Genomic DNA, 12278 nt, shown 5'->3' with positions numbered 1-12278 from the left:
TTCTACAGGAGTTCAGAACAACAGCTTCTTAATGCACAATAAGATTAGGTTCTTTTAAAATACAAAAAAACCTAGTATCACAGAATGCTTGAGGCTAAAGGGAACATCCTGAATCACCTAGTCCAACCCCAGCTCAAGCAGGAGCAGGCTGTGCAGGACAAAGTCCAATGAGGAACTCAGTATCTGCACAGAAGGCACTTCCACAAAAAATCTGCTCCAGTATCTGACCACCCTCACAGTAAATTTCACATGAGCCACATTTCTTTTCTGTACAGAAGAACAATCTCCCCAAAATCTGCACCCCAAAACAGTGACTGACAAACAGATCAAAATCAACTTTATTGATTTATTGATCAAAAACAAAAACCTGCACTGATATGCCAAATCCAATAACCAAGGTTGTAGGTTCTGATTATTACTGAAACTCTATATAATTTTAAAACTCTGATTCCCACATGATCCCTGCATGAAAACTACCACACACATAAATATGCTCATGACCAGAAAAAGATGCTTAATTAGTGCTCAAGAGAAAAGTGTTTTGCTTTCATGAAATTACACATGACAATGGAAATGTACCAGATGCTCTACTAAAAACCCACAGTACTGTTCCTCTCCAAACTGAAAACAAATTACTGCTTCTCCTTTCTAAGCAGCACCAGGGATAACGCATTTTTATCAGCCACGGCTCAAAGTGTAATTTGAGACCTTTCCCCACAGGGCAGCTGTACCCAGCAATGTAGAGGCACTGCAAGGATGTGCTGTTTCAAACAAAGCTATACCAAATGACACCCAAGCTGGGCACTGAACTAATTTTCACTGACATAACTGTAGCAGCAGAGTGTTACCTGGGTCTAGGCAGGTGAACTTGCAGCACTCCTTCGGGTCCTTGCGGTACTGCTGGCAGCCTTGGGGCCGCTCACACAGAGCAGCCACGCACATCTCGGGCTCCCCGTTATGACACGTGCAGCTCAAACAGGGATCGTTCCCTTTGGGAGTGAAATAGTAGCCTTCATCAACAATGTTGTCTTTGATATCAACACAAGTCTGGCCTAGAACAGAAAGGCACATCAATATCCACAGAATCCAGCTTCATTTGTTGCATTAAGTGATTTGTAAGCATAAGCAGACCCCCAGTAGAAATCCAAGCCTTCAATTAGAGAACTTTGAAAAGGGATCTCCAAGGAGTAGGAAAGATAATGGATGGTCTCCAGGGACACAGAGACTATTTTCAGCTCATTGACAAGGTGAATTTTACGTATTTAATGGAACTGACACACTTCCAGGCATCCTCTCCAAGACAGAGGAAAGCAAGTGACCTGAGAAGCTCAACCTTTACTGCTAAAGCCTGCTGCAGCTCCCTTCCTCTTTCCTGGTATTAGGAAATTAGGAAAGCTAGACTTTTCTAGACCAAATCTGAAGGGCTTTTAACAGGCCAGGACTTTAAAAGGGAGCCAGGCAATAGTACTTGCACTTGTCCTAGCAGCATCCTAATCCCTGCCCAGCAGGGGAAGCTTAGCCACCTTCTGCCCACTGACCTAAGGCAGGTGCCAAAAGCAGAGAGAGAAAACAATGCTGGGACCTGGAGCTGGGAACAACTGCTCAGAGACGATGGCCTGTCCCTTCCAGCTCAGTCTCTGATCAAAGAGCCATGACATCCCAATGGGTTGTTCAGGAATTTATCTAATATGGTCATAAAAACCTCTGAGGACAGAGGCTGCACAACTTCCCTGGCAGTCAGTTGCATCCTTTATAGCCCTCAAGTTAAACAACTTTTCTCCTTGGAAAGAAGCACCATCTAGATCAAGTAATGTTTAAGATTACCTGATAATACTGCAAATACCTCTGCTGGTATCAAGGCTTTTGGAGTACAGGAATGCAAGATACAGAACAAAAGCTTTTTTTTCCCCACTTTTAAGTCAGCTTTTAAGTGAGCTCCACTTGTCTTTCCTTTCTATGTCTAATAAATGGCTGGAAAGAATTCAGTAGAATTTGCTATACTCTAAGTAAACCAGAAATAAGTGTTTCCTCATTTTAATGTGAAATTAATAACTTAAGAGCAATGTTTACTAATAAGGTATTAAAAAAAAAAGCAAAAAACAAAACCTTTTTTTTGCCCAAGTTTATTTTGGGGCTGATACTGCTGTGTAATGATTTTTTAGTAAAACTCTGTACTGTGTGACAGTTACACATTATGATGCTCTTATTTATTAAAATCAAGCAGAAATATAACTCCACCTTTTTTTTTTTTTCTAATTCACTGCACAAAAATTAGAAAGAGTAATGAAACTATTTCCAGCTACTTAGTTTATGTGCACTTAAAACACACAACAGCTAAAACAGAAGTGAACTCAACTTACTCCTTTTGCAGAGGAATGAAGATTTCTCATAGCAGTTCTCAGCATACCAGCTGTGTAAACCGTGGTGCCGGAGGGTAGGAAAGTGGAAACACTGGAGCTGGGCACAAAGAACGTTTTCCTTTTCAGACATAGCTGGCCCAAAGATAGGGTCAGGGGGTAAAAACACTTCTGAAGAGCCTGGAACGAGAGACACTGGCATCAGCAGCCTGTGAGTATGTAAAGCTTTAGAGAGGCTCTGTAACATCACTCATTTCATGCACACCAACTCCAGTACAAAGAGTCCTGCACCTTCAGCTCCCATTAGCAGCACTGCTCTGGGGGAAGGCAAACAGCTAGAAGGGAAGGGGTGACTCAGAAAAGAGGCTGCTGTTTTCAAAGTACTGGGTAATTCTGTCACTCTGAACCAGGAGAAGTGATACTCCAACATCTCCACGAGTGCTGCTTCAGAGAGCCCCATGGGGTTTGCCCGACAATAGTTCTACACCTCCTCAAACCACACTGAGTTTGGTCATAGTTGCTACCAGTGGAGCAAGAAACCACACAACAATCTTGTGCCTGGCAATCCATGCACCCACCAGCGCTCCCAAAGATGTGCATCCACCCATGCAGCCCCTGCAGAGCTGTTCCATGTTTGGGGGAGTGCACTAGGGCATCCACAGTTTGGTCCTTTCAACTCATGAAACAGCATCCTGATGGGTTCCAAACAGTGCAAAAGGTGTTAAGAGTCTTTTCTGGAGGGCTTATGTTCCACATGTTCCAGCAATACATTAAAATTTTCAGGCTATAGAACCGTAAATCACTTTTCAAATAGGTATTAGGAATTCAGAGTCTGCCTCAATAAAAGCCTAAGAAAAGTTTTTCACAAATTACTGAATGTTACTATGCACTTTATTTTGTAGAGGCATCACTTTACTAAATATAAAGCTTGAAAACAGAAGATTATATGGTATTGAGAGGGTTTCAATTCATATAATGCATCAAATTAAATAAAACTAATGATAAACTTATGATGATTTTTCTGTAATTCACGCCTCCCTGTTGTGGCCACTCTGTCAGTAGATGGCAGTGCAGGCATTGCAAAGAAAGGTCCAAAGAGCAAAGAAAGGTCCTTTTAAAGAGAATCTTTGTATTCATGAGTCAAAGGAAGCATTTTTCAAGACCCAACTGTTTGAAAATTCTGATCATAATTCAGTGTCTGTACCTAAAGGAAAGTTTTCTTTCTAGATTTTCCATGGATATTGAAAATTATGCATGAGAAAAAAAACTCCCCAGATTAGTTTTCAAATGCTACACTGGAATTCACAGTGCTGATGCTTAAAAAACAATACCTTTGTAATAAATTTTCCATTGCCTAAACCAGTACATGAATTAGGCAACTGTACATATAAGAGTTCATATTATGACTTTAACTAATCTCTTGACTGAATTAGCTAAAAATAAAAGGTATAGAAACATAACTTTGCATTTTCAGCAGAGGGAGCTGCTTGTTTTGCAATTGAAAGGGTTGAGCCAGAATGCCCATCAAATTAATGTTCAGTTTTTCGTATAAAATGAGATATATTTCTGGGATTATGCAAATTCTGACGTGGTTTAAACTACCTGAAATTCTTTAAAAAGAAAAAACTCTGTGTAAATTTTGCAAAATTCAAGTATGTTGTTTTAGCCTACCAATCTTTAAAAGGCTAAAACCTCCAAACATGCTACACTAGTGTGCAAATACTAGAACCAGGAATCAGCAGTTCATCTAAACATTCAACACAAAGAAGGAGAAATTACAGAGTAGTTTCCTTTCTCTCATCTTAATCAAGGGAAAAGCCCAAATAAACTGACACCTCCCCTTTCCATGCCAGCCTGAAAACCCATAAAATTCCTTAAACTTTAAAATAAGATATGTGTTGAGTATTAAACTCTTCCACTTCTACCCTGTGAAGCAGTTCACCTGTACTATTTCAACTCTATCAGTGAAAGAAGTCATGTTGTTCTTGCAAATCATATTAATGTTTTAATACAGTTTCCATGGGCACTGAACCAAGCAATAATTTGAGTGACCCACCTTTATAAGCTACTTCCCAGTGACCTTCCAGAGAGTGATTTCGATTGGTGATCACATACTGATATCCCACCCAGAACCTGCAAAACAAATTAAGTTACATTCTAAAGATACAGGCCAAAAGCACAATAGCAAATTAAATTACATGGAACCTTATAATGTATTCATATGTAAAAGCTAATTTTCAAAATATTCTGATGACTTTTTTCCTTATCTTTCTGGACCATACATTGGCAATGTAGAGACTACAGCTGAGGAACAGAGAAAAATACTTGATAAAGTACTTAGTAGTTTTCTAGGTCTACAAATTATAACTATTTCTACTCATAAGCAGCACACCTTATTCTGTTGTCATCGCAGCACTCCAATATCTCAAAAATCACACAGCAGCATCCAGAAGTCAAGTATTTCTGAACACAAACAACTTAGGTCAGACTGTTCTGGATCAAACCATTTAACTCTCCAGAAACAGAGATACACCATTACTCAGACACTCTTGGTGATCTGTCATGGCAGCCCAGGAGTGACAAAAAAAACTCTTATGCAGAAAAAGAAGGAATTGTTTGTTGCGAGCTAACAGAATGAAATATCTAAAGCCACGCAAACATGGTAGCTGCAATTCAAAATGCCTTTTTACTTCATTCCTATCTCAAAGTTGCTCTTTGTTAGAGCTAAGGGTACTTCAAAATCAAAATCTTGTTGAAAAATTGAAATAATTATTTCTATGCAAGGTAGTGCAGCAGCATTGTTAAATCCACCTTCCCTGATGCAGTCCAAGTATACCCTGTATATTGCTAAGACAACCTAAAGATAAGAAGACTCTGCTGAATTGAATAATCTGTTAATATTAATTAAAACAAACTGCAGTTGGGGCACTGCCAAACAGCCAACCAGCATGTTCATACTGGGTTATTCACCTGACGTAAATTTTACCACCAGGTTTTCTACACAAACTGAACCACCAGCATTTGTACCACACTGAAACCATTCTCTGTACTATGAGATCTTTGTCCTTCTCTTCCTACTCACCTACGCTGGTCCTTCCTTACAAATGTCTTTTCTTCCAAGTCCCACTCCTGTGCCAGGATGAACCTGAGCTCCTGGTCGGCGGTGAAGGTGGCGAGGGATCCGTTCACGCGCTGACATGTCTGCACAGCGTCCCAGTAGTTCTCCCCATTTAAATACACCCTGTAACAGCTGGCTGTGCCCTCATAGTGGTGCCATCCTGTTGGGCACTTTCCTAGGAAACATGAAGAATAGAAGGGAAACCATTCCCCCCAAATTAGGATCTTTAAAATTATGTACCCTAATCAATAATCACTGGGATGCATACACACAACAGTGTGTTACTTCACTTCTGCAGGAAGAGGTGCACACATTACAGACCCCTGAGGAATTACTTTACCACAGTTTCTGATAAATGGATAAATGCTGATTTTTTTACATGCTTTTAAAAAGATGAAGTTCCAAGTAAAGCTGCATCACATTGCCACAGCCTTCAAAATCTTTAATTAAGACTGACCATATACTATGGAACACATTTCCCTGCATATCTTCATAAAACAATAAATTTGATCAATCCAAGCACAAACAAGCAGCACAAAATCCCTGGAGGGGACCAATTTAATAACTGTGTTTTTCTATTAGGTGATTAGTAATACATCCAACTTGCTGTGAAGTTTTCAACCTACTATTACAGTCTCAATAGTATTCACATAATCCTGCTCCCAGAGTCAATCATTAAACACAACAGGAGTTCTGGGGAAATTCTTGGTTGCTTTGGAAAAAACATCACTGTAAAGCAGATCTTTAGGAAGCAAGAAGGTGATAGTGTGAACTGCTGTCTCTACCTTCTCTCAATTAACTCAACAGAGGGAACCTGAAACAAAAGCCTTGGGGCATTTCTGGATGAAACAGGCCCACGGGCTTTTGACTGACATTCTTGGAGGTGATGGGTGAATCACGGGACAGGATGATGACATTTAAAATAGATGTGAAATATCATTTTAGTGCCTGCATCTGCACTATTTATTTTGCATTACCTAAGAAACTTAAAATTCAGAAACTGTTTTCTGTTCACTGGAATTCACAGTTCTGTTCTCAAGCCTCTTCATTCTGTTTTCTGCAGCTGCAATGAGTTGTAAAAGAAAATTGCAACTCTGGTTTCACAAAAAGAGGATTACCAGGGACACAGCATTCTTTGCATGTCCTGATCTGCTATATAAACCATGCAGGACATATATAAAAGAAATTAACAAACAATCCAAATAGCATTGCATGTCAAAGTTTGGTCAAAAAGTATGAAAGAGAAAAGACTATCACTTTTTCATTTTAAAATAGCCTAAATTTGTAAATAGATTAGCAGAGAGATGGCCCAGATTTCCCAGTCTGCAACTTACTGCTGAAGCGGACGGGCTGTGCCACGTTGACGGTGTGGAAGCGGGTGGTCTCCCCTCCTCTCCCTCGACCGTGCCTCGAGTCCACATTCTCCTTCCCCTGGTAAGTTCTCTGGTCCCCTGTCAAGCCTGAGGACCAGAAGAAATAGTTAGTAGTGGTGAAAGATGCAGGCAAAGGCAGATTTAATTTTATTAAGCTTTCTCTGGGTTTTAATTCAAGATGTATGTGATACATGACTCAGGTGAGCAAAGATGGCAGATCCTTGCAGTAACAGCCTTGACATTTTACTCAGCAGGTAACTGAAATACCTTCAAATGAAAAGTACCAACAAGCTATTACATGAATCGTGCAGGGTGAACTAAATATTTTGGCAGCTTCTCACCAGCCTGCAATGGTACACAGGACTTGCTGCTCATCATTTCAACTGCTGCAGCAAATGCATCATGCCCGCAAATGCATCATTGTATCTGTTCCTGTTTACAGAACTACCCACTCTCCAGCTGGTTTAGTCCAGCTGTGTTTCAAGACAACCTAAGACAACTCCTCCAGTACATTTTCCACCACATGTTCTGAGATGTAGAATGTAATTATAACCAGGAAAGGAGACCCATTTTCAGCCAGAAGAGCGAGGCTTTTTTATTCACTCAAGCTTCTAAAGGAAAAGCTAGTAGATGACTTCTGAAATAAACCCCCATACCCCCTCATCTCAATGTCAGTGTTAACAGGTGTGCACGACAACTGGATTCAATAACTTAGGAAGAATATGGTGTAAGATGTTATTCAAGAAAAGGGGCTGGAGGGCTCCATGTACCTATCAGGAGTAAATAAGGAACACCCAGCTCAGCTGGAGGCACTGCAGGGTGGGCCCTAGCCAGCAAAACCAGCAGGTTCCTAAGCAGGAAGGCTGGCAGCGTGGCTGGGAAAAACCTTAGAGAAAGATTGAGATGGGCACCAAGAAAGATTAATGTGGAAACAAAGGATTAACCTTAAAAAGAAAAAAATTAAAAACCCAAGAATATAAGCATTATCAATATCTGCTTGTATGTTACTTAATACTAGTAGATGTTATTGAAGGTAAATAGGGTTTAACCAGCAAAGAGCTATGCAGAAATTCATTTCTATATAAAAATTCTGCTTATTTTCTTTTAAAGCTGATTAGCTCCATTTAGCCTTGCTAAACCAAACAAAGTCATGATCCCAAATAAAGAGAAGCTACACAGTCTTCTTCAACAGGTTTAACTACATCTATTTGAAATATATCTGAAACCACGTCAATAAAACCTTCTCTTCTTGGACTTTCTTTGGAAAGCAAGAGGTCCACAGCAATTTCATGGCAATTTAAAACCCAAGCTGCAGGGTGTTCAGTGCACTACCCAGGGGAAAGACCTCCACAAGATCCAACATCAAACAGTGCACTCCTTGGAACAAATGTAATAGGCACCGATGAGCGAAAAAATCAATCCCTAGCTGGAGCCCAGGAACAGCAGAGTTGCTTTGCATTCATCTGGCTCTAGCATACTGAGTTTGTCCTGGGTTAATGGGATAAGCAAGGGCTATTTAATTATCATGTTATCCTAAGAATTACATGTCTACAGAGATCACCCATTAAGGAATGGCTGTGCATAATACACATGGCCTTACAGGAATAAAGCATCAATTCTTGTGTTCAGTATTAGAATATGCCATCTATCACAGGCAAGAAGGCAGTGCCAAGAAATTCAGACAGTGTACATTTCAAAGGAAACAAAATGGTAAAATAATTTGACGGTGAAGATTGCTGATTCTTTATGACTTTAAAGGCTAATCTGTTTTTAGTTCTAGAATCTGTTTTTAATCCTAACGATTCAGTAGCACTATTTACACTATGATTTTCAGAGGGATACTGAGACACTAAAAAAGCAAATCTTCAATTATAGCAAGACTTTAAAAATAACACTAACAAATGTAGAATGCTTTATCAAATTCTACTGAGCTCAGCACGGGGAGCTCTATTTTCCCATGGCATTAAATGGTAGCAGCTAAACCCAAAGGACCGGTCAGAACCAAACACATGAAGAATCAGTTCCCCTTCAGAAGTGAGAGCAGATGCAGCACCATATGGCTGACCCTCCACAGCTAAACAACGCCCACGAGGACTTAACAATTTATCTCCCCCAGGAATAAAACGAAAGTTCCCAGGTTTTAGCATGCAAGGTTAAGGAAGGGTTACACAAGCTAACATCCTAAATTAACAGAATTTATGCCAGATGCTTTGAAAAATAGCTACAGATCCCACACAAAGAGTTCCAGCAGTCTGCACCCAGGAAGCGGAACTCATTCCTTCCTCAGCATCTGCGCTTGTCAGCAGATTTGCTGCTGAAACCAGGACTGAAGTGGCACAAAACAGCCACCACAAGTCACTTCTTCAAGCCCAACACTGTCAGCTGCTTAATAAACTCGTGGTCTTCAAATATTAAATTGCTTCTATTTGACCTGAATATCTCTCTCCCAAGAAAAGTAATGATGAAAATTTTTTCAAAGGCAATAAAGAGATGCTAACAAGCCTCTAAGTTACTTGACTGCCATAAAAAGCTGTTGCAGATTCTGGTGGCAAAGGTGTAATTGGACTAGTTTTCTATTTTACTTTTACAATACTCTGTGGAAGAATTTTCCATGTACTTTGCTGTTCCTACTTTCTTCTTACAAATAATTTTATCTTTAAAAATAAATTAAGAGTGCCATGGATTCATCTTTATATAACTAACTCAGAAGATCAGAACCTAAGCATGTTTGGGTGTTTCACAAAGAAAAGGCCATCATTTTCCGTGCTTACATGCACACTTCATATCCTGAAAGTGATGAAATTTTGGAAGATCAGTTATTTTCCAAGATCTTTATTCTTCTAAATACTACAACCACAGGCAATAACAGCAACAGTGGCATTTTTCTAGCCAAGATAGATATAGATCTGTTTCTTTGACTTTATATATTTACTCTAGAAATGTCATTTGCTGGCTAGTTGGTGCAGAAAATGAAAAAATGGGTTCAAGGAAAACCTCATGGGGCACTAATTTTTTCCACCCTTTGAATATTAGTGTGGTGAGCATCCTCCAATCTGTTTCCCAATGGATCAAGTCACGATTAGTATTCACCCAGCTCCTTCCAATTTACAGTTGCTATCTAATTCACTCCAGCACAATTACAGTCTAAGCATAGGGCTATACATCAAGAGAAAGTTGTCCAACAGTGGTGATTCTGTGGCTATTTTCAGTTGTTTAAAACTTGAAGCTACCAATTCAGAATGGAAGTCTGCCATGCTGATGGCTCCTTCTACCTTTTGGAAAACGTGTGTCAAAGATGCCAAGTCAACCAAGCAAAACCCTTCATAAGGATGGATGCACTATGTCAAATGATGTCAAAATTAAACTGCTTGTGAAGCAACCAGGTCTTGCCATATCTTATTAGTTCCAAGATTTGAGTTGCTCCTGTTTAAACACAGATGCTCAAAATTTACATAAAAGCTGCCTTGTCCCCTAAGCTTCAAATTTTCTGTTCAGCATATTACCTACTGGAAGCTAAGAAAGTTTAATTCCACCTGGTAATTTGATAGGTGAGAGAACTTCAAGATTAAGTCCAGTTTTGTGCCTCAGTAATTGGAAATATAGTTCAGAAGTTCCTAGAGAGGAGTGATTCTTCTCAGATCAAGCAGCTCCATGCTGTGTGTGATCAACTGTATTGTGCTAGGACATCAATGGCAAGCAAGAATAGCATCCTGCTGTGCTGAGTGCTATTCAAGGTAATGGACTGGCAGAAAACAGCTTATAATTTAAACAACACAAGGTAGGGTAAAAAAAACACAGGAGTTCAGCAAGGGCTCAGGGAAGGTGTGAAAGTGCTCAGAGGTTTTTATCATTAATACCTAGCTGTTAAAAAGGAGCTGTACTAAAACGTGCACAAATGTCAAGAGTCACTTCAACCATGCAAAATATCCTTGGTGAAACAAAACACAAAGGTGTTTTTGATCACTTCAAAACAGGCTGCTGCAGCTGCTGCTTCATCAGAAGGGAAAGATGTAACACGGACATGGATAGGGTTTATGAAGGGTGCTCAAATTTAAAGACTTCCATTTTCATTCATAAGCAACAGAAAAAAAACATCAAGCCTGCAGTTTGGGAGCTCTGCAGCCAGAGCTATATTAAAGACTGCTTGGCCTCCTGAAAATGAGTTAGACCAGAAGGTTTGCAAAGAAGGTAGGATATCTGCAGAAGCTGATCTGATATTCTGGTAGAAGCAAAGCTGGAAATCCAATAAGCAGTCAAAGGTAAAGTGCAGATCCCTTCCCTCTTATAGGTTTAAATACAGAACTTTTATAAAGGTGAAAAAGTTATGTTTTTACTTTGCTTGTGTAGAAACATGAGAGAAAGTGATTAGAAATAAAAAATTCCCATTTGTAAAAGTCCTTGTTTAAGATATTAATGCCTGTTTCTACCTTTCATACAATACACCACTTTGGGATAAACTATTTTTAGGATCAATTACTGCTGGCATGGAAGAATCCATCCACAAATTTCTTAAAGCTCCACTGCTTAAGTAGAAGCGAGTCACAGGCACATGCTACATAATAAACCCTCCCGGCAACTTTTAGTACTGCTCACAAGAGCAAGCAACCATTGGTTTTAGTCGATCATAGAGATTAATTGAGGGTGATCACTGTTGTAGATTCCACTGACACGTGGGTGCCTAGTGGGAAGGGCAGGGGGAACCGTACTTTGCACATGGCAAATTTGGGACTAGAAGAAATTCCATGTTTTAAACAAAAATGGTCATTGTGGTAAGAGACAGTAAAAATAAAAACAGCTATAATGACAATCTTCAGAGAAATATAGCAAAAAATAGGCATTCACACACTTATTCAGACTGTCAATGAATTAAATGTCTCACTTAATTGTGTTCTGAAAAAAATGCCAGAAGAAATTCAAACAAATAGTATTACAATTTGGAATGCTTCTTGTACTTCAGCCAACATATGATTACCAAACTAATTTATTAATTATGGATCCTATTCTTTTAATAGGACCTTTGTTATTAACACAAATGAAATCAGGCCTAAAAAAAGGTGAACCAACAGTGGCAAACAACCTACAATAGCTTTGTACTAAACCTTTCAAAACACTAGCATGACTAAGTAGTCACTGAAACACACTAAAAAAAACACACTAAAGTGAAACACCTCCACAAAACCCTAATTCACTGCCATTGATGTCTTCCAAGTTGCTCACGTTGAGCCATTAGTGGCTCAAAGGCTGAAGATTAACAAGCTTCCCAAACAGATTTGGGACCCTTTCTTGAACGCTTTCATGCTTCAGAGAGTTTTCATGTCTTTTAATTTAAAGATATTATAATTCGCCAAGTTTCACAAGTCCAGGTGGCTTCACTAACTACCTTTTTTAGTGTTCAGCCTGCCTTTATTGAAGGGAAGAAGTTTTAATTAA

At 39.4% G+C, this 12278-nt stretch overlaps 1 protein-coding gene across 1 annotated transcript in view; it reads right to left on the bottom strand.

Moving 5' to 3' along the window:
* Positions 1-12278, bottom strand: part of DGCR2 (DiGeorge syndrome critical region gene 2) — a 51270-nt gene that overhangs the window by 16599 nt on the left and 22393 nt on the right. Inside the window, exons 3-7 of the mRNA XM_056504088.1 lie at positions 6810-6935; positions 5440-5650; positions 4414-4490; positions 2361-2537; positions 849-1052 (exon numbers count right to left, since the gene is read on the bottom strand). Coding sequence (XP_056360063.1) covers positions 849-1052; positions 2361-2537; positions 4414-4490; positions 5440-5650; positions 6810-6935 — 795 coding nt within the window. The remainder of the gene's footprint in view (positions 1-848; positions 1053-2360; positions 2538-4413; positions 4491-5439; positions 5651-6809; positions 6936-12278) is intronic.

This window comes from Oenanthe melanoleuca, chromosome 15 (assembly GCF_029582105.1).
Source record: "Oenanthe melanoleuca isolate GR-GAL-2019-014 chromosome 15, OMel1.0, whole genome shotgun sequence".
Taxonomy (NCBI): Eukaryota; Metazoa; Chordata; class Aves; order Passeriformes; family Muscicapidae; genus Oenanthe; species Oenanthe melanoleuca.
Note: the sequence above shows the minus strand (reverse complement) of the source record. Positions and strands in the feature narration are given on the sequence as shown.